This window comes from Talpa occidentalis, unplaced genomic scaffold (assembly GCF_014898055.3).
Source record: "Talpa occidentalis isolate TD23 unplaced genomic scaffold, MPIMG_talOcc4v2.1, whole genome shotgun sequence".
In the NCBI taxonomy this organism is placed as follows: Eukaryota; Metazoa; Chordata; class Mammalia; order Eulipotyphla; family Talpidae; genus Talpa; species Talpa occidentalis.
Genome location: NW_026555331.1, coordinates 55,528,555 through 55,556,196, shown reverse-complemented (window position 1 = coordinate 55,556,196; position 27,642 = coordinate 55,528,555). Strand labels below are relative to the sequence as shown.

Below are 27,642 nucleotides of genomic sequence, written 5' to 3'. Positions count from 1 at the left end.
GCATTTGCTTATTAACATTTTTATTTAAATTAAGGAAAAAAAGGAGGTGAGGGAGTATGTTTCAATGGCTGAAAAAGCCAAAAATAATTATAGTGGTTAGTGACATTTGTAGTTTTTAGACTAATACACGGAAACCACCTATATAAACTATTGGGAAATATCATTTGTAGCTGTATTTCTAAATTTTCCTGCTATTTTGAGATAAAGATACTTGAAAGGAAATTTGGTAGAAAAAAATATGACTTTAAAATGTGGTAATGTGACAAGACTAATTCGAATAGTATTTTGCTCAGATATCACTTGCAAAATGTCTATATTCTCTACTCTTTCCTTATTCAAAATGTAGTTAATTTATAAGTGGATTTTAGAAACACTTTCATAGAAAGAAAACCAAAACCTCCCTCATTTGGAAACACAGTTAAATTACTGTCTATATTCCTTCTGTAGCAAGACACCTGATAATATACTTTCTGGTGTACATTTTCTGAGAATGCAAACACAGTTCTGTATCTTGTTGCATGTGTAATCAGACAACCAGGCTTTGAATGCGCTAAGATAAGAGATTGTATTAACATACATTTTGTCTTTCATCCATTCAAATTCAACTTAATTTCAGTGAACAGAGGAAAAAGATGAATTGAAATATACATTTCAGGTTACAGATTTGCAAAATAGGATATAATAGTGCAATACCAATCTCAGGATAAACATTCTTTGTCTTTAGGGAATAAGCACAAAAGCTGCTTCTTGAAGAAACTGGCACTAAAAATTGGATGAATACACCATTTAAGCAAATACCCAGCTGATCAAGGTATGATGCAGTAAAATTTGCATCCAAATCCAAGTGAAGCCAACAAAGAAAACCTTATGAGTCCATAAGAAAAAAAAGGAAACATTTTTGGTTCAAAGGGGCTCAAAGACACTTAGCATATACAAGCTTAAATACCATTGATCAAAATTGTATAACAATGTAACTCATTCATAAAGATAAATTCTTATTTATAAATTCTCTGTGAATCTGACAAACTGAAAATTAGAGATTAACTACTGCTACCATTATTTTTATAGTTTCTACCACACTTTGCAATCAACTTTTCTGCAAGATTAAAGAAAAAAAAATTCGGTGGTACGTTTAACCAGCCCAGGATTCAAAAATAATGGTAACATATTATCAACAATAGAGCACACAATTGGCTGTGTTGGCTCAGACAGCAACAGTAACTGAATCACCTTGACTTTATCATTCTGGAACACATATTTTCCCCCTAACCTTGCTCAAATCAGAAAATCTTGTATCATTACAAACTATTCTCAAGATATTTTCGCCAAGAGTACGTATCTCTAAGAATGTGTTTACTTTCACAAAAATGTCAGGATCCCAGTGTCTAAGAAGTCATTTTATGAATTCTAAGATACAATTTAGTTCAGATAACCTTCAAATTTACATAAATCTTAGACACTAATAAATACGTGGGATGGTTACCTTGATGACATGAACATTAGCAAAATCTCATTTCTTCCTTATTCCTTGTTCTTTTAGCCTTTTTTTGAAATCAAACCTATTTTTTAAGAGAATTTTCATGTTTGAAACGTGAAAAGACTTTCATAGAATTAAAATTACAAAGAACTTCCAATAAGCCACATATGGAAGAAATTCATCTCAACCGATCTAATAACTAATTTATAGGAATTCAGAGCCAGCCTGGGCAGCAGTATATTAAAAGCTATTTGCCAATCACACACTTGCTATCATGCACTGAATAACAAGATATAATCTTAGAATTACATACGTACAAGATTTTTAATGACTAATCAAGTTATGTGGCCCAGCCAACAAATATTACATATTCACAATAAACATCCTGCCTTTATTAACCTCTAATTAAATCAAGAGTGATCCATTGGCTCGGTTGTGTTTGTCATCTCAGCATCTTGACTATCCATCTCTTCAGGCTCCTCCACTGAATTTCCCTTGTGTGCTTTTGACCTTGTGGCAAATGCTGCTCCCAGTGCCTCTGCCACACAGCTATCAGTTGTTTCTGTATTCAAATTTTCAGTGCCACCAGTTAAAGAAAAAGATTCAGGTAAACCAGTCTGAAGACTTCCAGACTTCACAGAAGAACTCACAACTTCTACTTTTCTTTGAGGAAGATCAGATGGTGACTGCTCTGTACTTTGATCCCGCAAATGCTTGTCCATTGAAGCCTGAATAGAAGAAACCATTTCCTGCAATTTTTTTCTCTGTGCCTCAACCAAATCAGGATCAAGCTGCCTACTGTCTCTCATTGTTACTACTCCAGGAGCTATTCGAATAAGCTCACTGTTACTAGGAGCAGTTGTGAATACAGAAGGCTCTGTTTTAATGGAACTATTACTAAAGTCTGTCCCTGTGTTATGCTTTCTTACAACAGAAGTTTCCCTAGCTCTTGGATCAAGATGTGGGCTACTGGATGCAGTTCCTAAAGAATGCCCCTTTCCCTGAAAGGCAGTTACATTATGAAGCTGCTCAGATTTCTTTTTCACTACTCCACCACTACCTAGTTTTAACAGCCCATGTGAGGGACTTGATTCCCTACTTCTTGTAGTAGCCTCTGCTCGAACCTGACTTACAGCCTCTTTAACTAAATCTTCAACATCAGGACCAATGGGGAAATGTCCTGCAGCATCCACACACAACTCCAGTCTATCTTCAGAAGCATTATAGACAAATGTTTTGCCAGGTAGATGTGGAAAAGTACAATGCTTGCCATCAGCCATACCTAGAGAAAGAAAAGGATATTTAACATTAAAATCTTACTTTACAAGTATGATAAGATAGTTATTGTTGAAATAGTTAATTTTCAATAGCAATTTATAAATAACAGCTTTCAAAACAAAATTAACTAGAAAATTAATTATATTTACTAATAGAATTTGATAATACTACAAAAAAGAAACATCAACATAGTTCTTAAATTAGTTTCCCAGGAAATGTTTTTAGAAATATGTCATTTGCCTATTACAAAATAAGGAAAGGGCTTGAAAAACCCTTCTGAGAACCAGAAGGAAAACACAATGTAAAGCAATAAGAAAATATACTTTAGTTAATAAAACTCTTAAGGATAAACTTAGCAAAAATACCTGTAATGGAAAAGTGTTGCACAGTGTGTTGAATTAAAAGTCATAAGTAATTCTATTGAATTATAGAACACAACAATGAAAGTTGTTTTTTCAGTGTGGTTTGGTGTATCTTTTTTCATAAATATTTAAAAAAAAATCCTTTCAAAATAAAATACTTCATAGTTAATGTAGCACTATGAGGGCACATATAGCAAAGCTAAGATTAATACACTGTGACTTCAGTATAATTGCCAGAATTGACAATTGGTCACAGTAAATTAAAAAGAGCATTATTCCATTCAATTTCTTGAAATAGTTGTGTTTCAAGCCAGCACTCTTCTCCTCTCCAGTAGGTTAAAACCATTTAAAGTAGACCTGAATTATGGATGTTCCTCAAATGGTCCACAGCAAGTTACTGCTCATAATCAACTACCATAGCAGTAGAGTATAAGAACTGAAAAGCAAGCTTCTCTTTATTTTCTAGATAGGGAATTTGATTTCACTGTGTGGTATTCCAAAAGTCTATACTTGTTCCACTCTGGAAATCAAAGTTGAGTGTATGTTTTAAACTATCCAATAATCTTACATTTTAAATTTGTGAATATACTCTAAATACATGTATGTGAATAAAAAGATCTTCAAATTTAAGAAACCATAGATTTCCTATACTAAAAGCACAATGAATTAGAGTACTTTTAATAACTTTAATAGCATAAAGTGCATAATGGATGTTTTCACAAAATATAAAAGCAGAAGCAAACTAGTTAGAAATGAACGATAATGTTAATAAGTACTACAGAAACTCAGGGGTGATGAATGACGAGTGAACTCTGGAATGCTTTGTAGGCATTAGGAAACATACAAAGAGTCATTATAATACAGTGAATAAGTATATGCTATTCATTTCACTCCATTATTTGGGGAGTAAATGAGAAAAGCACACACCAGAGTGACTAAAATAAATCAGGCAGTCAATAGTTTTAATTCCTCTATTAGATAAAAAGAGTTTTGCAACTGTTTCCAAGCTGCTACTGTGATGCTTCCCCTTGGCTATCCCTGGAGAGACTCATAGTCCCACACAAGTTCATCATAGTATTATTTAGAGCAAAATACTGGAAATAATCTAAGCTTCCAACAGGAAGTGAATGGTTAAAAAAATTATGATCTGGGCCTCCCTGGTGGCACAAGGGGTTGAGACGCAACCTATGAAGCTATCCACAGCCACTGCAGCATGAGTTCGATCCGTGGCCAGGTGCAGCACAGCTCTCCTGACTCGCCCGCTGCTCCCCTCAGCAGTGTATTTCAGTCAGTCTGCCTGTTCTGCTCCCCACTCTGTCTCTGGAGAATCCTCTCACCCCCCCACACCTCTGGCCTGTACCCCAGTTTTTGTATGCATACATAAATAAATCTTTAAAAAAATTATGATCTATCTACTTGATAGAAGGATTATGCCACAATTGATACTGATATAAACAAGAAACTTATGCCTTATATGTACAGTAAAATGTGTATGATGATAAAATAGTTGGAAGCAAATCTAACTGCTATAATTATGTCAAAAACTTGTTATATATGACAAATATTTTTAAATTATAGGTGATTTTCAATACTTTTAATACTTCTGAAACTTTTCACATTATTAAATAAAACTTTAAAAATATATTTTAAAAATCAATGCAAATAATTTAAGTGTTGTACTTCCTTTAAGCACAATTACTTAGGTTTTATAAATCCCCAGAATTTTGAGAAGCAAGGTACTTAAAAATTTCTCTATTATCACATGGATGGAGCTAGAAGAGATTATGCTCAGTGAAATAACTCAGAAAGGAAAAAGAAAAATATCGGATGGTTTCACTTATAGGAAGAATATAGAGGGGACTAAATAAGGGGATCAGGGAAAAATAGAAACAAAAAAAACTAGCAGGCAACTATAAATCAGAGACATTTTGCAGGGGAGGGGGATCAAACAGGGAAGGGAAGAGCACAAGGGGCTACACCTGAGAGGAGAAAGCAAACATTGTACAAAAATGAACAATGATGAAAAAAATATATAAATATTTAAAAAAATTCTTTATCACCTATCAACAATTCATTACACATACACACCAAAAGACAAATATACTAATAGAGCTACATTCTTCCTTTGATCAAAAAACCAGAAACTACCCAAAAATTTATCAGGAGAACAAAAGATGAATTGTGTTAATACAATAAAATACTATGCAGCAGTGAAAACAAATGAACTATAGTTGAACCCATCAACATGAATAGATCTAAAAAAGAGTTCCACAAAAGAAGCAAGTCACAAAGTATACAGCAGAATTTCATTTTTATAAAGTTCAAACACAAGCAAAACCTAACACTATAATGTTAAAGGATCTCTAAGTGTTAAAACTAAATTTGTCATTTATGTCTGTAAGCCAATTAACTTTAAAATCTCTCCAAATATTATGAATAGGAATATTAATAGTTTATCAGACAATATTTCTGTTCAAATGTATATATAACCATCTATCTGTTTGGGTAGATTTGAATAAAGAGAAGCATGTTCCTTCTAATTTTTGAAAGGTATCTGTGTAGGGTTGGGGATGAGGAGGACTTGATACACTTTGATTCTCTGACCACATGATACTAACAATAAATTGTCACACAAATCTGTCCTTAAAAGAAATGATAATTTTACAAGTATTCAAAGAAGTTGTATTTTGTTGCTTTTTAAAGCTTTTTAAAAATTCATTTATGCATACAAGAACTGGGGTGTAGACTAAGGGTGCAGGGGTGAGAGGATTCACCAGAGACAGGTGGGAGCAGAACAGGCAAATCTACTGAAATACACTGCTGAAGGGAGCAGTGGGCGAGACAAGAGAGGTCTGCTGCACTCTGTGGGTTAGTTTCCTGGCCTGGGATCAAACTAATGCCATAATGGCTGATGACAGCATGATAGCACTGAGACTTTAACCCCTTTGCCACTAGGGAGGCCCCAAAGAAGTTGTATTTTGAAAGGCAAAGTAACTTTCTGACAATGACCCATCTCAAAAGGCTATTATAGCAAAAGAATTATAAAAACTTCTGCAACAGCTGCAGTTCTAATAATAAGTATCAGCTAAGTATTTTTTATTTTTTTAATTTATTTAAATATTTATTTAATTTATGCATACAAGAACTGGGGGTACAGGCCAGAGGTGCAGGGGGTTGAGAGGATTCACCAGAGACAGAGTGGGGAACAGAACAGGCAGGCTGACTGAAACACACTGCTGAGGGGAGCAGTGGGTGAGATAGGAGAGGTCTGCTTTGCCATGTGGGTTTCTCCCTGGCCGGCCGGGGATCAAATTCATGCTGTAGAGGCTGCAGATTGCTTCATAGTGCTGTTCTTAACCCCTTGCACCCCCAGGGAGGCCTGGAGGCCCTATCAGCTAAGTATTTATTGGGGACCAAATGCCCTTTGCTAACTGCTTTATATGCATGATTTCATTTGATCCTCACAACCCTGGAATTGTCATTGTCAGAAAAATACAACTTCCTGGGGCCTCCCTATTGGCACAGCAGTTAAATAAAGAAACTGAGACTTAGAAGTCATCATCCCAGATATTCTTTCTCCATAACTCTAAATTGCCTCCTAATAATGACGATGTCTTTTTATATATAATTCAAATACAAGTCACCCATTTTAAATAAAGCTGAATTGTTTTTAGTATATTCAAGATTATGAAACCATCACCACAATCGATTTAAGAACATTTTCAACACTCCCAAAAGAAACCCTGATCAATTGGCAGACACTTTCATTTTCTCTCCCCTCACCCAATGATTTACTCTCTGTGTTTCTAGGCAGGCCAATTCTGTGACACGTCATGTTAATGGATTAATCCAAAATATGGCTGTTGTGACTGCCTTCTTTATGGAGCGTCTTTTCAAGGTTTATCCAGGATGGAGCATGTATCAGTACTTCATTTCTTTTTATTGCTAAATAACATTCCATTTTATGAATACACCTCATCTTACTTATCCAGTCATCAGCTGATGGATATTTGTGTTGCTGTTCACTTTTGACTGTTATACTAATGCTGCAGCATTTGTGTACAAGTTGTATGTGTTCATGTTCTCATTTCTCTTGGGTAAATACCTAAGAGTGGAATTGCTGGTTGGTAAAGTAACTCTATGTTAAATCTTTTCACAAACTGCGAGACTGTTTTCCCAATTGGTTGTGCTATTTTACATTCCTACAAGCAGTATATGATAGTTCCAATATTTCTACAGTCTTGCCAACAATCATTCTGTCTTTTTGATTATAGTTAACCTGGTGAGTATGAAGTACTATTTCATTGTGGTTTTGATGTGTAGTTCCCTCATGGTTAATGATGTTGAATATTGGTTCATATGCTTATTGGCCATTTATATATTTTCTTTGAAGAAATACATATCCGATCCTCTGCCTATTTTTAATTAGATTATTTGCCTTTTCATTGCCGAATTCTTTATATTCTACATACAAATCTATTACCAGATATATGTAATTTGTAAAATTTTTCTCCATTTTGTGGTTGTCTTTCACTTTGTTTTGGTATCCTTTGCAGCATAAAAGTTTGCTTTTTAGTCATCTACTTTTTTCTTTTGTTACTTGTACTTTTGGTGTCATATCCAAAAAAGGTTTTGCCTAATCCAAAGTCAAACAGTGTATGCCTTTGTTTTCTTCTAAGAGTTTTCTAGCTTTTAGCCCTTATACTTAGGTTTTTGATATATGTATTGAGTTAATTTTGTATTTAGTGTGAGGCAGAGCTCAAACTTCATTTTTCTGCATGTTGATATCCAGTTTTCCTAGCACCATTTGTTGAAAAATTCTTTCTCCTGTTGAATTAATGTCACAGCTAACATGTGAAAAACAATTCAAAATACAAAACTAACAGAAAATAATCAAGAGAACCACACTTACATTACACACATACTCTGAAGAAGGTTATCTTCAGTTGCATGCAAGTACATACTTCCTAAATGATTGGGATCCTCATAATCGATCCTAATTACACACTAACATTTACAAACCATCAATTAGTATTACTACAGCTCAGAAATAGAATGAAGTGAAAGAAGAAAAGCTAAGAAGAAACAAAAACCAAAGGGGAGGATGCTCAGAAAGAAATTTATAACTTTAAATGCCTTATTAGAAAACAAAAATTTATAATCAATAATCTTAAGTGTCTGTCTACTTGAAGAAACTAGAAGGTACAATTTAAACCCAAGACAAGCATTAGAAAGAAAAAAAAAAGAACAAAAGTGAAAGTGATAATCAGAAAAATAACCAGTAAAAACCTCTGAAACTAAAAGCTGTTAGTTTGAAAGATAAATAAAATTGCTAAACCGTTAGCTTTGGACTGGTTGGCAAAATAAGAGAGGCATAAATTGCCAATATCAGAAAGAGCTCTAGACCTCACAGATATTAAAAGGACAGTAAGGGAGTACTACAACAAATAATTTTATGCCAATAAAATTATAACTTGGACTAAATTGACAGATTTCTTGAAAGACAAACTAATAAGCTTATTCAAGAAAGAGATAAACTTAAGAACACTATTAAAGAAATTAAATTTTTACCTAAAAGCTGTCCAACATAGAAAACCTCAAGCGCAGATGGCTTCTTTGATGAATTCTAGCAAACATTTAAGAATATAAAAACTATCACAAAATCTAACAGAAAACAGAAAATGAGTATTTCCCAACTCTATTTTATAAATCAACATTTCCCTGATTAAAGTCATTCCAAGAAAACTACATATCATTAACCTTCATGAACATGGTCACAAAGACACTTAGCAAAATATTAGCATGCAAGTTGGTTCAAAATTTAAAAATTAATGCAATTCACCCTATCAACAAACTAAACAGAAAAGCCATAAGATCATGTAACTAGATGTATGAAAAGAACTGACAAAATACAACATCCATTCAGAATATAAACTTTCAGTAAACTAAGTTAGGACAGAAGGGAATGTCCTCAACCTGATAAATGGCATTTTTGAAAAATCTACAGAAATGCTCTCTCCCCCTAAGATCAAGAACTAGGCAAAGACGTTCACCCTCGCCACTCCCAATCACCACTGAATGGTGCACTAAGACAAGAGAAAGAAACAAAATACAGATTGAAAGGGAAAAAATAAAAGTCTTTTATTTGCAAAAGACATGATGATCTACATAGAAAATCCCGGAGTATCTGCTAAAAAGGTACTAGAATATAAGAGTTTAGCAAGGCCACAGGACACAAGGTCAACTCATAAAATCTAATCTTGCTTCCAACAATATTCTGAACAACAGAATATTTCAAAATTATCTTTTACAATGGCATCCTCCAAACATGAAATATTTAGTATAAATCTAACAAAGTAGGTGCAAGAATTGTATGCTAATGTTTTTCATTTTGATGAAATTAAATAGAAAGACATTTTCATAAATCAGTAGACTCAACGTTGCCAAGATATTACCTATCCTCAATTATATTTATATGTTCAACACAATCACAATAGAAGTCCCAGACTTTTTTGGTAGACATTGACAAGCTGATTCTAAAATTTATATAAGAAATTTATCTAAAATATTCAAAACAATTTTCAGAAAGAATGGAGATAGGGCCTCCCTGATGTTGCAAGGGGTTAAACACAGCACTGTGAAGCTATCCACAGTCTCTGCAGCATGAGTTCGATCCCCAGCTTGCTAGCGAGCTACCCACACGGCACAGCAGACCTCTCCTGTCTGCCTGCTGCTCCCCTCAGCAGTGTATTTCAATCAGTCTGCCTGTTCTGCTCCCCACTCTGTCTCTGGTGAATCCTCTCAACCCCCTGCACCTCTGGCTGTACTTCAGTTCTTATATGCATAAATAAATAAATCTTAAAAAAAAAAAAAGTATGGAGATAGAGGGCTCATACTAACTGATTTCAAGATTATAAAGGTATTATAATTAAGACTGTGGTACTGGTGAGAGATCTACAGACCAACAAAACAGAAAAGAAATTGTAGAAACAGACCTACATATATATGGTCAATTGATTTTTAAAAAATTACTTGTGTTTATTTTGCATATATTCACCCTTTTCAAATGCACAACTGACAACTGATTTTTGACAGTGCTTATATGTATAGAAAGACAAGTTACAAACTAGAAGAAAATATTTTGTAAACTCTTATTTGATAAATGAAGTGTGCTCAGTATACATAAAGAACTTTCAAAACTCAAAGATAAAAAGATAAAAAAATCTTTTTCAAACCATTTTAAAAATAAGGAAGAATAAAGATAAAGACAGCATATAAAAAAAAGATGCTTAAGGGAAATTACTTATTAGGGAAATTCAAATAAAACCCTTTATAAGGTAGTACTAAAAACCTACCAGGGTGGCTTTAAAAACAAAAATTGATACAACCACTGTGAACACAGGGCAATTAGAACTCAAACAATGCTACAAAGAAAACAAAATGGTAGTGCCACTTCAGAAAATGGTTTGGAAACTTTTTATAAATATATAAGTACTACATGACTCAGCAATCCTATTCCCATATATTAACCAAAGGGAAGTAAGAACATATGTCCATACAAAGACCTGTAAACAAATATTTATAGTGGCCCTATTCATGGCAGATAAAAACTTAAAACAACTCAAATGTTCTTCAGTTGGTATGCGTTTTTTAAAATGTGATGCATCCATATAATTGAATACTACTCAGTAATAAAATGAATGAACTATTAATACAAAGAGACATGAATCTCAAAATCATATGCTAAAACAAAAATAATCAATTTTTTTTTCTGCAAAGGGGAAACATGGTAAATATTTTAGGTTTTGCAGACTCTGTCACAGCTATTCAACTCTGCCATTATAGTGCAAAGGCAGCCACAGACAATATGTAAACAGCAGGCCGGATATGGCTCACAGGCAGTAGTCTGCCAAGCCCTGTGCTAAATCAAAGCCAGACACAAAAGGCTATGATACCATTTATATTTTGATATGAAAAGGGCAAACATAGAGAGACAGAAATCAAATCGGAGGTTGCCAGGACCTAAAAGTAAGGGTCAGGGATTAATTACAAAGGGGCACTAGCTAACTTTTTTGAATGACATTCTATATTTTGACTGTGCTTACACTTGTTTACATGACTGTATGTGTTTGAGAAAATTCATATCCCTGTGTGACTAGAAACAGCAAATTTTACTGTATGCAATTTATGCCCAATAATCTTGGTTTTAAAAAGAAGGAAAGAAAGGAGGGGAGGGAAGGGCAGGACAGAAGAGAAGAGAGGCAGTCATTTTCTGATCCTCAATTCAAATATAACAACCCCTATTTTTGAAACACTCAAATTAAACAAGTCAAAGAAACTTAAACACTTACTGGATATTTGGGGACCCTTAAAAATTACTATATTCATAATTTTTAAATGGGATAATGGTGTTATAGTTATTTCTTAAAAAGAAAGGAGTTCTTATTTTTAAAAATACATATTGAAGTTCTTACCCATGAAATTATATTATGTCTGGAATTTATTTCAAAATAGTTCAGGTGAGAAGGGGGATAGAAATGTATTAATAATTGTTAAAGTTGGGAGGTGGGTAAGTAGGAATTCATGATATTATTCTTGTTACTTTTATATAAGTTTGAATATTTCTATAACAGCCAAGTTGGAGGGTGATTAAGAAGAAATATAAGTGTAAGGAAGAGCTAAAAACCATAAAATAGAGGTGATGCACTTAATGTCTACAGAAGTCAAGTTAAGTGAAGATGCAAGATAAGCCAGAGTGATAAAGACTCAGGCAAAAAGCATTCACCTCAAGTTACTCAAAAAAAATGTGAGGTCCAAACACATATATTAACCACTTCTCTTAAGATCTTAAAACTCTACAAATAATGCACATACAATGTGAACAGAGGTTAAATGTAAAATGGGTTGTCTCCTAAAATCCAGAAAGCATCAAGGTATTTAATAATCATAGCTAAAACATAAGAACAAAAATACTTTATCAGCTGTTTCTGGGATACTCCCAGTATTATAATCAAATTTGCTTTCATATGTTAATAGTCACATACATAATTTAAATGAGCAAACAGGAAAAAGAAAGTGATGAGATTCTCAGTAATATAACAGAAAACATAGTTAGCAATTTCAAGATAATCATGTTATAAATATTCTGCTAACAAAGAATATATCCCTAAAATTAACACTGGAAATACAATCTGAACTTTCTTGATCTTATAATATCGGTAGCTTAAGCAAAGATGTTATTTAAGAAAAAACCCAGAGGCCTCCCTGGTGGCGCAGGGGTTAACACACAACCTATGAAGCTGTCCGCAGTCTCTGCAGCACAAGTTTGATCCCCAGCTTGCCAGGGAGCTACTCACATGGCGCAGCAGACCTCTCCTCACTCGCCCGCTGCTCCCCTAGCAATATACTTCTGTCAATATGCCTGTTCTGTTCCCCACTCTGTCTCTGGTGAGTCCTCTCACCCCCCACACCCCTGGCCTGTACCTCAGCTCTTGTATACATAAATAAACAAATCTTTAAAAAAAAGAAAAAGAAAAAACCCAGAAATTAACTATACCCATGGTTTTCTTCATAATGTTATAGAATACGCCTCCCTGCTGGAACATATGAGGCAGTCCCTTGGCATAAGACCATACATCTTCTCCTGTAAGATAAAAACAGAAACAGTATTAGCAACAAACAAAATAATTCAATCCTGGCTTGCTCGGTTGATTTAATATGAATGAGTCTTGAATATAAATTGCATGGCAGATCTAAGTGAGTGAAGCAGCCCAGTATAATAAATATACAGGGAGATGATAGGGAATGATGGAACTATGGCACACTAGAAAATGCATCAGCCATCAGGAGGTGATAGCTTCTGCCAAATTTACCACAGAAGGGTGCAGGTTCAATTTTTTAAAATCATATGGTTTTTCAAGTGATGGCAGAAATTTGAATTTTCAACGTAAATTCTTCCAATTTTAAAATGTAGGAACTAATTCAAAAAAACTCTTTAAAGCTGCATGAGTCAAAAAAATTAAATTAAAAACCCAACAGAGTATTCCAAGTTAAAGAAAAACAACAACCGCATGAGTCTATACTGGGCATATAAACCAAAATATACCTAAAGACTCAATTCAGCTCAAAGAAAAATAGTTTGCAACCTTGGACTAAACACAAAAGGTTCTATAGAAAGATATTCATTTTTAAAAAGTAGGATATAACATATATTCTGTAAGTTAAAAACAAAAAGAAGTGGAAGGAGCTACTGAGAAAAAAACTTAAGAAAATATATTTTGTTGTTTCAAACTTAACTTTTTAAAATAGAAATTTGGGGGCTGGGGGGCGGGTGGGTGGAGTGGAATGACTTGTTGAAGAGAGCGATTCAGAATAATCTTTTGAAGTCCAAAACTTATCAACAGGCAAATCAATACTTCACAAAAACATTTTTTCAAAAGTATCATTTAACAACCTTATTGATCCCTATTTCAGTAAAAAGCTGAAAAAGATAAAGCTAAGACTGATAAACACTATTTAAGAAGTTAATAAAGAATGGAGGAAACACTGGCTTGTGGAATATGATTGTTTAATTTCTCCAACATTTTTATTTTTTTCTAATATGATACTGCATATGCACTACTTTTTTAATCAGAACACTTATTAGTTGATTTTTTTTAAAGATTTATTTATTTATACAAGCACTGGGTACAGTCAAAAGTGCGGGAGGGTGAGAGGATTCACCAGAGCGAGAGCTGGGAACAGAACAGGCAGACTAACAAAATACACTGCTGAGGGGAGCAGCAGGCATGGCAGGAGAGGTCTGCGAGCCATGTGGGACCCTCTCTGGTGGCCGGGTATCGAACCTGCACTGCAGAGGCTGAGGGCAGCTTTGCAGCCCAGCGCTCAACCGCTGTGCCACCAGGGGAGGCCCTTTAGTTGATTTTTAACAAAGGTTAACTTTCATCTTTCCTATCAGAAGAGCGTAATGTTGGATTTGAACTTTGAATAGAGAATACTGATGTTGTGAATATGCAATCTCTGAGAGCGTTAACCTTTCCCCAGATTCATAAACAAGAATATAAATTTGCAGGGCAATTGGATAAAGCTATGCTCAATGTATCAATTTAAAGTATACACATTTTAAAAGTCTTGGCACTTGTTTCAGTCAACAGAACATTTACTTACACAAAAACACCTCATTCCCTAGTGAGACAACATTACTAGTGTATGGCTAAATTTAAGGTTGAACACACAGAAGCTTGATTTTAATTTCTGAATATTAATAAGAGTCACAAAATAGAATGTTAAATAACCTCCGGTAGAAGTTCTGATTGTTGAACTTTCATTTCATAATACTATGATATTATTTCCACGGTGAAAACCTTTTAATTACTATCAATGTTACTTATTAGTATTTTATAAAATACTGTAGGATCGCACTTATTTGGACAATATATCAAATAATTACATGGTAGTATTTAGATTTTTTTGGTAAAAATTTATAGGTGCCAAAACAATGAACTCCCCTGAACTGACCACATAAATATTAATAAGAAAAATGATATTTCTTAATACTTTACATACCCAAACATTCCTTATTTAAGAAAATCTTTAAGAAGAAAGAACTCTATTGGAGTATTATCAACCTTGTTTTCATTATCTCCCCCTAACAATCCTTTTTAATCATTATTTTCCTAATAGGCCTCTCCCACGACATCTGAAAACAGATATAGTTTCATATGCATCTGAGCTTTGTTGATTAAATACTTTTTCCCTATCTCTCTGTCCCCAAAACCAATTTTTACTCCTTTCAGAGTAATATGGTCCTATTGAGCATGCATGCTCTATTGTTCTAAGAGAAGGAGAAGTACCATCTAAACTTCTACTGTCCACCCAGCTAAGTGGATACTTCACATAGTTTTATTTTAGCAACACAACTAAGCCCTATTTCACAGACAAGGAAACAAGTTTAGAGAACAAAAGCAAACAGGTAAGTGGCAGAGTCAGGGTTTGAATACTGTGTATCATTACAAAGCTTATACCCTCTCTGATAAGGGCTGGGGAGAAAGGAAAGGGCACCAAACCTAGCATAGGGATTTGCCATCTACACAACATAGGCTACATGCAAACACCACGTGATTAAAAATCTGTTTTCTTTGAACTGAAACTCTTGTTTTGGACTGAAAGTTCTGCCCCAGTGATGCCATCAGATAGAGCTGGACATTGATGCCATCAGGAAAACAGGATCCTTTTCCCAAGCCCAAGAAAACAGCATCTACTGGAGTCAAGATGAGGAGGAGGTGACGACAAATTTTGGGGCCATGACAAAGACCAGAGCACCAACTGTGATAGGCTGTTGTGGTGGGGGGTACACTTATGGCTATAATTCTCTTTAGTTCATTAGAAAAACACCAGCTTGGGCCTCCCCTGGTGGCGCAGGCGTTGAGTGCAGCACTGTGAAGCTGTCCGCAGCCTCTGCAGCATTGGTTCCATCCAGGGTGGCAAGGGTCCCACATGGTGCGGCAGACCTCTCCTGTCTCACCTGCTGCTCCCCTCAGCAGTGTATTTCTATCAGTCTGCCTGTTCTGTTCCCCACTCTGTCTCTGGTAAATCCTCTCACCCTCCTATGAATCTGGTCTGTGCCCTGGGTTCTTGTGTAAATAAATAAATAAAAATCTTAAAAAAAAAAAAGAAAGAAAGAAAAGAAAAACACCAGCTTGAGATGAGATGTCAGAATGGGTTTTTGAGGTAAAATACCCCCGCTCTCTCAGATCACTGGTTTTCTGAAAATAAAGTGTATATATAGAAATTCAATTTCTGTGTCTGTTCAGTTGGTTTCTGGCAGCAACAGGTAGGCCCACCCCGGTATTTTCCGGTTACACTTCCACTGATACTAAACCTCTACTAGAGGTCAACCTGTGTTACAACAAATTTGACAGAACTATTCATAGTCTTATAGGAACCCATGGCATCAACAACCAGTTGGGAGAAAAAAACAGGCAAATTATTTCCTTTGCCGGGCCTCCCTGGTGGCACAAGGGGTTAAGCACCACACTATGAAGCAATACACAGCCTCTGCAGCACGAATTCGATCCCTGGCTGGCCAGGGAGCAACACACATGGCTCAGCAGACCTCTCCTGTCTCGCCCGCTGCTCCCCTCAGCAGTGTATTGCAGTCAATCTGCCTGTTCTGTTTCCCACTCTGTCTTGGTGAATCCTCTCACGCCCTGCATCTCTGGCCTGTACCCCAGCTCTTGTATGCATAAATAAATAAATCTTTAAAAAAAAATTATTTCCTTTGCCATATAAGAAATTCCACTGAAGTCATGTTTGTTGGTAAGAAGCAAGAAAGCAGGGACTGACATTTTGCACAAGTCCCACTCAGTCTCCTATAGTCCTCCGGTCATTTCCCGTCATCCCTTCTACTACTGCCATGATTCAGGCCCATCTCTTGCCAGAATTATTGCCAATGCCTTAAAACTGGTTTTCTCTCTGATCTTGTTCTCCACAAATCCCTCTTCCACACAGCCTCCTGAGCTAATAGATCCCCAATAAACCCTAATAGATCCCCCAAATCATAAGTTGAAGTCCAAGCTCCTTTTTCATGGCCTATAAGACACTAAGATTAAGTCCTTGTCCTCTCCTACCTCTCATCATTCCCTGCCTTAATTTTTACAAAGCAACAACATCAAACTGCTCTAGGTCAATAATTGTTATATTCTTTAAAAATCAATTTAGGTGTTACTTCCTCTAGGATTCTTCAGAGTGGTAGTTAGTAGCTTCCACTGCTGATCCTATGCATATGAATACCATAGCTCTCAATACACTGCAGGTTAATTTAGTTTATTTTTGTTTCCCCTTCTAGACTAGAAGCTTCTCAGATTCAGGAAAAGGTCTGCAACCCGACTTTCTATTCCCAGGGCCTGGCACAGTGCTCAATAGAAAGCTGTACTCTTAGCATTCGTTGAATGTACATGAATGAATAATATAAATGAGGTTTTTCCTTTTAAAAGGTGTCTGAAAACAGCCCAGAAACAAACCTGATTGAAGCAGCATAACTGTGTTTCGATGTTATACCTATATAACTATTGGTACTTTCTGTACTCTTTTCATGAAACTAAAAAACCAAAATCACAACAAAACCAAAGGGAAACAATTACTTTTTTACCATTTCATTAGAAAACAAGCTCTTAGAGAAAAGGAGGCATTTGGTAAAGCATCTAGCAAATATTATATTAATCCATAGTTGGTTTTTTTTTTTTTTTTACTTTATAATTCAACTGCTTCTTTAAAAGGGGCCTCCCTGGTGGTACAGGGTGTTAAAGACAGTGCTATCAAGCTGTGGCCAGCCACTTGCTGCATGAGTTCGATCCCTGGCCAGCCAGGGAGCAACCCACATGGTGCTGCAGACCTCTCCCACCTCACGCATTGCTCCCCTCAGCAGTGTATTTCAGTAGATGTGCCTGTTCTGCTCCCCACTCTGTCTCTGGTGAATCCTCTCACCCCCCACACCTCTGGCTTACACCCCAGTTCCTGTATGCATAAATAAATGAATCTTTAAAAATAATACTAAAAAATCTATATTGTATGTATAAACAGTCTATGCCATCATCATAGATAAGCCCTCTTCACACCTTTTCTTCCTCATTCCTCAAATCCTTTCTCCTCAGTCTTCCATTCTATTAAACAATAGTTATGTCAAAGATGGTATCAAAAATGGTTTTCTTTTGGTTTATCTGATTTTTTTTCTCTTTAATAAAAGAGAAATTTTAAAACTATTATTATTTTTATAACTTTTAATAATAATAATAAAAACCTGGCGTTTTTAAAAGTGAGTTTAAAAGGCCCGCACTCTACCTTTGAAATTTATGAAAGTGAGTAAATTTTTAATTTATCTTCTATGTAAAAGGTGTTTTTAAAGTGCCATAAAAATACCTAAAATCAATTCTAAACTCAAAGTATCGATGACCATAAAATAAACTGACAAAAATGTACATTTAAACTAGGAACATGGAACTGTTTCTATTAGAAAGAAACCCAAAGGTATTCAACAAGCTGAAAGAATCCTTCCTGTGGGTCCTCCCATAAAAAATTGTTATCTATCTTATCAATAGCATTTCTAAGAAAGACATGCCCATTTCTCTTCTATACTCAAGTCCCTTAAATGTATCAAGCCCAGATACATTTGTGTCATCAAGGCCATACAGCTTTTAGTCTCACCATAAACATTAAAGAATATATTTATCATATACATACACCTACACAAACCCAACTGTAAATGTGTGCATACACACATGGTCTAAAAGGACAGAGCTCAGTCCATTAATATTCTATCTGTGGAATGCAAATGCCACAGGGAATTACAGTTTATACATACTTAAATTGAGAAAATAAAATATCAAAGTACGTGAGCGTAGAAAGGAATAGAATCAATGTTTAATCTTCTAAGTATCACCATTTACAACCTATGTATTTATTTTAACAAATATCTATATGCACTTTTTTAAATTTAGCTTTATGACTGCTCCCCCATTAGAAATATGCTATACATAAATCAATGAGGGCTATCAGATGGTATGTAAAAACTAAGAATATACAGGGCCACCCTGGTGGCGCAGCTGGTAAGAGTGCCGCTGTGAAGCTGTCTGCAGCCTCTGCAGTGCTGGTTCAATTCCTGGCAACCAGGGAGATGCCCACATGGCGCCGCAGACCTCTCCTATCTCGCCCACTGCTCCCCTCAGCAGTGCTTTCGGTCAGGCTGCCTGTTCTGTTCCCCACTCTGTCTCTGGTGAATCCTCTCACTCCCCATGCCTCTGGCCTGTACCCTAGCTCTTGTATAAATAAATAATTTCTTAAAAAACAGTAAGAATATACAATAAGTACTATTTGATTTGGAACTATTTCAACATTTGAAGAAAAAAAATCAAGATGCAATGATGATATCCAGAACCAATATTACCTAAAACATAAACTGCTTGATTCATAACTGTGTAATTCTGTAACATCCTAAAGCAGTTACAACATCAAATGGTACTATGAAATTACAAAATATTGTGCACTTTTAAAATGTAAATTAAAAATTTATATACTTCTTTCAAGAAGATAAAAGATATATAAATAAAAAAAGTTCCTCGATCCCTGAAAGGTTGCTAACCTTTGTAGTGAAGCAGGTTAAATATCATGAATAGTCTAGCTCTATTAAAGTAACTCCAAATTGACAAATTCTGTTTTTCATTAATCTGCCTTTATCTCTTGAAAAAAGAAAATTGAAAAACTCAGAAAAATACAACACTAAGAAAAGAGAAATGAGCCTAGTATTTATGGGGGATGATGTGCCATCTAGCATATCTATCACAAAAAAAACCCCACAAAAAACTAGTCTACAGGAAACTTTAACAACATATTGTACAGTATAGGGTTAGTTACTCACATACAATGCAGATGATGATACAGGAAAAAAAAATTTCAATAGGCTCTAATTGCTCTAGATAAAGCAGATTAAAATGTGAACTATTACAGGTATAACAATGTCATTTCATTTTAAACTATCATGTGATTCAAACTGACTAGTTTATTTTAAACTGTCATCATGTGGGGCCTCCCTGGTGGCGTAAGGAGTTAAGACGCAACCTATGAAGCTGTCCGCAGCCACTGCAGCATGAGTTCGATCCCCACCCAGGGAGCAATCCAGAGGTGCAGGACACCTCTCCTGACTCACCCGCTGCTCCCCTCAGGAGCGTATTTCAGTCAATCTGCCTGTAATGTTCCCCACTCTGTCTCTAGTGAATCCTCTCACCCCCCACACCTCTGGCCTATACCTCAATTCGTGTATGCATAAATAAATCTTTAAAAAAAAAGAAACTGTCATCATGTGCTTCAAAGTGACCAGCAAAAGACTGATGCAGTTGTCTTATAGATATAAATGAAAAACAAATACAAATTCTATTTAATAAATATTCTAAAAACAAAGGAAAGGAAAAACACTTCCCTGGCTAGCAGTGAGCCCATGTAAGGAAAACAATCATATAGAGATGTGTGTAAAGAAAGGAAAACTGGAGATCTGTTGATGAAAACTGTAAAAGCATGGAATGTCTAAAGTTGAGATCCTGCAGGTTAGGTTTATGAAAGACAGGGACTGTGTCTTGTTCACCTTTGTACCTCTAGCTCAATCTATGTTCATACGAGATGAATATCCATTTTGCTGGAACAGTCTGCATTCATTCATTAAAAAAATATTTACTTGACAGGTACTAAGTGCCACATACTTTACCAGGTGAAAGGGCACTCATCAGTGAATAAAAATGGCTAGCAGCTCTGCCTTCATAGAGCCTATAAAATCGCAGGGGAGGAACATGAATAAGTAAGCCAACAAGTAAGATAATGAAAACCTGCAACAGATGCTATGAGGTAACGAACAGAATGAAGATAGTAGGAAGGCAAAGGGAACATTCTTCGAGTGGTTGGCAAAGGTCTCTCAAGTTCTTAGATAAGGAGAAAGTTACTCTATAAGGTGGTGATATTTAGGGCCTCCCTGGTGGAGCAAGGGTAGTTAAGCATAAGCACCACACTATGAAGCAATCCCCAGCCTCTGCAGCACAAGTTTGATCCCCTGCCGGCCAGGGAGCAATCCACATGGCTCAGCAGACCTCTCCTGTCTGCCCACTGCTCCCCTCAGCAGTGTATTTCAGTCAGTCTGTCTGTTCTGTTCCCCACTCTGTCACTAGTGAATCCTCTCACCCCCTGCACCTCAGGCCTTCACCTCACCTCTTGTATGCATTAATAAATAAATCTTAAAAAAAAAAAAAGGTGCTATTTAAGCATGAACCTAAATGAGAATGAGCCAGTTATATTCAATAGCATAAATCTTGATGAGTTATTTTCTAAGCTAATTTATCAGCCATTTAGTTCGTATGTGGTAATTCACAAAGTAATTTCTGTACTTTGAAATTTGCAATTTTCCAAATAAGCCCTGTCATCTTCCAGCCCTTGGCAATCTAATCAATAGTTCCCCAGCATTCTTTACATAAAGTTGTGTATATATTATTTTTCTGAAATTGACACTTTTGTTAAGAATACCTTTTTTTAAAAAAAGAATTTATCTTTGACATAATTCAAATATAACTACAAGAGAATTAGAGGGAGAAAACTAAATTACAAAGAGAGATCAATACACACCAGTTACTGTCTTAATATTTTACAGCAGAGGATGGGTCTATCAAATGCTACCACTGTAATTACCAAAATACTCTTTTATGCTTAAATTTTGACTTGAGAGTGGAACTAAAATATTTTAAGGAACTTGTGGATTTATAGGGGTAGCAGCACAAATGTAGAAGCTGAAGAAGGAAAACATTATCTTGGTAACTCATTGCAATGCAGTCTAGTATTCAAATATTCATGTCCAGAACCCTTGAACCAAACTCAGAAAGTGACTATAAACCAGAATTATATTTTACTAATTTTTATTATGAAGTAAATTATCATGCTGACCGGATACTGATCAAAATCTTACTCATGCCAATTTATTAATCTGCAATGGAGAACACAGCCTTCTGAGTGAACATACTCCTCATCTGCACTCTCACCTGTATATCAATACTCTTATTAGGAAACCTAAATAAGTGACCAGAATAGATGCTTGATGAATATGAAATCAATAAAGGAATACAGATCTTTTAGCCAGGTGATGATTAAGGGTTGATCAAATATTACTTCCCATCAACAGAAATACTTCTACCTACCAGAATTTTCATGAACTGGCAATGATCTACCTGTTCCCTTTGTACAGCAGTATATAATCACCGCCAAAGTCTGATTTTCACTTCTTTTTCAAGCTTCTATGCTGACCATGAATTTCTGCCCTTTCCATTTAAGCCTTTCTTTAAACAAGTTAACATCACTTATTTAATTCAATCAACAAAAAAACTATTTCACAGTGCCCACTACCCGATGGGCCTATACCAGGTACTGAGCATGAAGGTTAGATATGAGCCACATCCTCAAGAGTTCATTTTCTACTGAGGAAAACATGTTTCCTGGTTTTGACCTGGAAAATTTTGAGTTTTTTAAAGTGTCTTCTGCACATGCCTAATTTTATCCATTCTATGTTGTTTTAATTTTCAGAGTTCTAGGAATGCTTTACTGTTACCCTGTGTACCAACAAGGGCTATTTTGTATTAGAGGAGGCAACTAGAGCACTGGGGAGTTAAGAAGTTTGCTTGAAATCACTGAAGTTAATAAGTAGTGAAGCCAAGATTCAAATTCTAGGCCTTTCTGACTCCAAAGATCACACAATCTTTCCTTTATTTCCTGCAGTCTCTAAGCAACTTAAAAACTCTGATGGAAATACATAAAGTGCCTAGTACATTTTTTTATATAACTCCCAATTCAATGACTATTTCAGTCAAAATAAAATGAGCAATATCAAGTTATAAATTTGTACAGGGCTTTTAGATGTCCTATTAACTACTAGGTCCCCAATCTTAATAAGCCAGGAATAAATAAGCTTCATTTTGGGAGGTCAAGGCTCAATTTACTGATATTTAGTATCTCAGAAAACACAATCAAAACCCACATCACTTTTTTCATCAAAAGCTCTAACCTCAGCAAAAATAAAGTCCTTCTAACATGTAATATGTTAAATTTTACTTCTACTTGAAGTCTTAGAAAGTAATAACAGTTTTAAAAACAAAGATAAAGCAAATAAAAATAATATAAATAGTGCACCACTGCATGATATCCCAAATCATCTAAAACTGTATATATCTGGCCAGCAATGTATTTTCCTTTATTTATGTTGAATTATTAAAAAGAAATACTTCTTAAGAAACCACGTTTATTTCCTAGGTTTCATATATGTTATTTCATTGCAATAGATGGCAAAAAGTCACTGAGCAATTACTTAAACACAAACTCTAATTTACAAATAAGAAGAATGTGATGAACTGGGAAAGGGAGAACAGGAAACAGAGGAGAGAGACTATTAGCTGGGAGTGCAGTGAAAACATAAACACCAGAAACTGCAATTCATCAAACAGGAAGTCCTGAAATCACATGACATGCAGGAAAATAAACTGTAAAAATACATGAAAAGAGGGTGGGGAGGCACAAATGAGCCAATAGGTGTGAGAATAGGGTGAATGAAAAGGCTTAAATGGATACAAGTCTGTTTTGGAGGGGGAGAGGGTGGAGAGTTAGTTATAGCTAATAATCCAGTTAAGAAACTAGTTTCACTTTCCAGTTATGTTTTCCTAATATTTACTCAATACAGAATCACATTAACATCTATCCATTAACTGTCAAGAAACTAAAGAAAATAATTTCTATGTTAACCAGAGATTTTTTTCCCCCAGAGAAAATGTATTATATTCATAATTAAGTTAATAAATGTCATCTGAATTAAATTGATCTTACCCATTAATGTTGCTAAAAGACACAAGGAGTACATTTCTTTGTCAGCTTGCTCCTGAAGTTCCTTAGATGAAAGTTTACCAGTAACAGCAATTTCTTCTTGTTTCACAGTGTGAGCTGAGTGTGCTGCAGCAAACTGACCACCTTCTGCTTTACTTTTCAGAATCTCTATTGTAATTCTGTCACCATGCTGCAAAGGAACTGGCTCCTTTTCCATTCCTGCCTGGGGCGGCATTAACTCTTTAGGTGGAAAGCCATATCGAATACACTGTAAATATGGAGGAATGTTGAATTCTCTGGCTATGCTTTCCTGAAGTTCAAAAAATGTTGTGGAAGACTTAAGTGTAACCATGGACTGTCGCCCATCGTTAGTTGTTATTCTGATCTTCTTCTCCTTAGAAGTTGTTGGTGAATAGGGAGCCTTGGTAGGGGTAACAGGTGCAGAAGATGGACCATCACGAATGGTACTGGGAGAAACAGTCCTAGACTGGCCTTTTTGTTCTTGTTTTAACTTCTCTGTTTTCCGTTTCTGCATTACAGAAGCTTGTTCTGTAATATTCTGTTGAATAGTTCTTTCAGTTTTACTCATGTTTAACTCCTCCTTGTGCAAAGTTTTTGTTTTCTGTCCAGTAATAATAATTTTAGTTGGGAGCTGTGACTCTGGCTCTTGTCCTTGCACATCTCCAACTCTCTGAGCATGAGCACCATCTATATTTACAGGAGTATAATCATCAGGATTCTTTTTGGCAGTTTGATGCAATATAGTGTGGACAACTTTCTGAACTAGGATTTCACTTCCAAATTCACCTGGAAAGTGCTTGGTAACGAGTTTCATGGCAACATCATAAACATTACTATTCAAAGATGAATTACTTTCATACTGGAACCAATAAACTGTTTCTCTGACCACTCTTCCACCCCATTCCAAAGTAATAGGAAAAGCTTCTGGTAGATTGTCATACTCTTTACCATCCCAAAAATGTTTGAATCCACAACCACATTTGCCACCAGTGGATCTAGAATTAGTTCTGTCCCCATCCAAATACACAATAGACCCATCTCCTCTGACCCTTCGCACAGATGTGCCATGGCACCAATTGCAAGCTGTCAGGTTACTCAATCCGTAGTCTGGTACCAGAACATCTTTCACTGAATCATATGAGCAAACCAAATTGTTCAAGGGAAAGCTGTAATTTTTGTCAGGCCTCAGCTGTCCGTGAGTACTTTTTGCCAGGTTATACAGTTTCCCTCCTGGAGCCAACCACTCTGGAGGAACATGAAGTTCAGAAAGGGCACCACAGAGCAAACACTTGTGAAGGCGATTATCCATTACTGCTTTCTTAGCAGCTGCTGTGACTTCTTCAGGCTGAACTCCTATCACTCCAGTCCTCCTGTAGAAATACTGATGGACATCAGCAACCAAACTAGGATGGATACCGTGTTTGTCCATAAAAACTTCTTCCATAGCAGCAACAAGCCTAAGTAAGTATTTATCTTGCAAACTTCTGTCTCCTCCAATAACACAACCACCATCCTCCTCAAGTTTGATGTACTTTTTAATAAGGTCCTGAGGCACACCCCATGCTTTAGGAAGCAAATTCATAGGCAGTTTGGGCAAAGCAGCCCCTTTTATGCCTACCAAGGGGATATAGTGGTTTCTACCAGAGCTACTCCATGCAATACAGATTGGTTTGTTCAAATGACCATCTCTCCCAGTGCACTTCTCTGCAGGAATGAGCCCTGGCAGAAAGGTAGCTGAATAATCACCGGAGCTTCTCATGCCACTGAGAGAATCTAACAGAATAATAGGGCGATGTAACACATTGGCAAGACCAAATATGTGGATGTTCCGCAGGCCCAAAGGAACACCTTCAGGTGGTACGAACAGAGGGTCACACTCATTGATAATGTCCTCCCACTCAGCGGCATCAATGAAGTCATGGAACAGGGCTTGATATCGAGCCAGGTGCTGCTGAAAGTGCTGTTTAAGATTCTCTCTCAAGGCATGCCAGAAGAGCTCCCGGCCTACCAGAGCCCTGGACACAGCATGCACCAGGCAATGTCCATCCCCGTCCACATGTACTGGAATGAGGCATTCCTGACTTTTATTGGCCCGTTTGATGTCTTCAAGAGTGTCATGCAAATACAGAAGGCTTCCGGAGCGGTCCTTGCCATAGCCCACCGTGTTAACATGCTCTGGTTCGATGAGGAAGGCGCGGTCACCCAGTAAAGCACAATCGAACAGCTCGCCCTGGTTCATGTCCCGGAGAAGCTTAGCCCGGCCTGTCTGTTTGTCCATTCCATACCGAGCTAATATGGGCGACAACAATTTGCAGTGGTAGTTGGAAAGGCCCATCACCTTCACCAGTTCCGTGTTCTTCTTGGGTGCCCCCGTCACCCCGAGCAGCGCGTTCCGCAGTAGGTTGTGCAGCACTACGTCCGGGTCGGTCACCTCCTCCACCCCCAGCAGCTGTTGCTGCTCGTGCCGCTGCCCGCACTCCGTACACTCGATGCTGACAGAACCGGAGGCCGGGAAGAACAGACGCGCCTGGCACTTCGGATCCGGGCAGCTCCCGGAGAGGATTCTCCGGTCTCGCCGCTTCGAGAGTCCCCCCGGAGCAGCCCCGGCCGCGGCCGCCAGAGGCGGCGGAGTCTGTGGAGCCTGGGGGGGAGGAGGCGGTGGCGGCAGCGGAGGCGGCGGCGGCGGCTGAGACATAGCTCTCGGCTCTCGCGTCTCGCTCCGCGTCCCAAGCGACCCTCAAAGGCTCATAGCCCAGACCCCCACCGGCCCGTCTCGGTCTAGTCCAGGCCCAGAGCGAATCACTTTCCTTTCGCTACCAGCTCCTCCTCCTCCTTAGCGAAGGCGGAAGCGCCGGACGTTGTTTCTCTTCTTACTTCTTCACAGCCGTAGCCGTTGCCCCGAACGTAACGGCCACCACCCTACCCCGCACTCACACTCACTCACTCTCGCTCTCTCTCCCTCAGACACACAGACACACACGCCCTCGCTGAGAGTGCGCAGGCGCAACTTCCGCTCTGCCCTCTGGGAATTAGAGTCGGTCAGTCGCTCTCCTGGCCGTCCGGTGCTAGGAGCTTGGGGCCACAAGGAACTACAAATACCGGGAGGCCTAGCGGTACAGCGGCCCGGGAGAGGAGGAAGAGGAAGGCAATAGGAAGCGGGGTAGAAAGGCGGGTAGTCGCTCATGTGGCCTGCCGGGAGTTGTAGTTTTAATTGGATCGCCTTTATCAACTTCCCCACTCTGGGGCCCAAGCAAAGCGGTGTGAAAGACCACATTTCCTAGGATTCCCTGCGGTGCGTCCAGATTCACTTCCGCCGGTAGGCGGAGGGAAGGATACAGGAAAGCTTGGTACAGACAGAGCTCAAGGTAATGGGTATCGGAAGCAGAGGGCCTGAAGTTCAGGACTCCTAGAAAGGGAGGGGAATGAAAGGTTTTCTGTGAAGAAGGTACAGTAAATAAATGTCTAGCGATGTAGCGGGCTGGGAAGTTGAACTAAAGGGTCTAATCTAGGCTGAAGATCTTAAAAAAAAAAAAAAAGGTTCACGGAGTGTTCATTAAGGTCTTTTTCTCGGCGACCCATCTCTATTCTCGTTTTTACTGCTCTTCTAAGTCTCTGAGGCTCCGGAGCCCCCCCTTTTTCTGTCTTCTCCCTCTCTCTACTGGTCATCGTTGAGGCGCCATTTGTTTTCTCGTTTCCTATATTGTGTTTGCAGTTTACAGCACAAATAACAGTGCCGTGGGTGTGTTTAGAGTTTATTATCATATACAAGGCCTATTAACTATATTATAGTTTGCTCTTTACAGATCTTCCCCCAGAGAGTAAGCAGTTCTCAATGTCTGTCTATCACAGTATTTTCACACATGATATCATTTAATCTTCGTAGGAAACAGGTCCGGAAACGAAATGACTTGCTCAAGTTCCCACAGCCAGTGACTAGATAACCATTCAGATCTAGATCTAGCTGTACCTGTTCTACAGACAGGGAGACAGGCGGAAAAATTTAAGCCATTATTATATAAAATAGTAACTAACTTCTGGTTACTATTGTTTTCTAGGTTACATAATGGTTCCCACTTCTCATCCTTACACCAGTACTGTAACACCTTCATCGAG

General features: G+C 37.3%; 1 protein-coding gene across 1 annotated transcript; it reads right to left on the bottom strand.

Annotated features, from left to right (window-relative positions):
• Positions 1–1,847: 1,847 nt before the first annotated feature.
• VCPIP1 (valosin containing protein interacting protein 1) lies at positions 1,848–26,540 on the bottom strand. The gene is made up of 3 exons (XM_037505880.2): positions 23,512–26,540; positions 12,674–12,760; positions 1,848–2,759 (listed from the first exon to the last, which is right to left on the bottom strand). The coding sequence occupies exons 1-3, from the start codon at positions 26,222–26,224 to the stop codon at positions 1,888–1,890; spliced, it is 3,672 nt and encodes a 1,223-aa protein (XP_037361777.1). The 5' UTR covers positions 26,225–26,540; the 3' UTR covers positions 1,848–1,887.
• Positions 26,541–27,642: the final 1,102 nt, after the last annotated feature.

Coding starts and splice junctions, on each gene's coding strand:
- VCPIP1 (XM_037505880.2), bottom strand. CDS start 26,224: ATGTCTCAGCCGCCGCCGCCGCCTCCGCTGCCGCCACCGCCTCCTCCC. Junction 12,761..23,511: donor TCTTTTAGCAACATTAATGG/GTAAGATCAATT, acceptor TTTATCTTACAG/GAGAAGATGTATGGTCTTAT. Junction 2,760..12,673: donor CATTATGAAGAAAACCATGG/GTATAGTTAATT, acceptor TTCTTTCTCTAG/GTATGGCTGATGGCAAGCAT.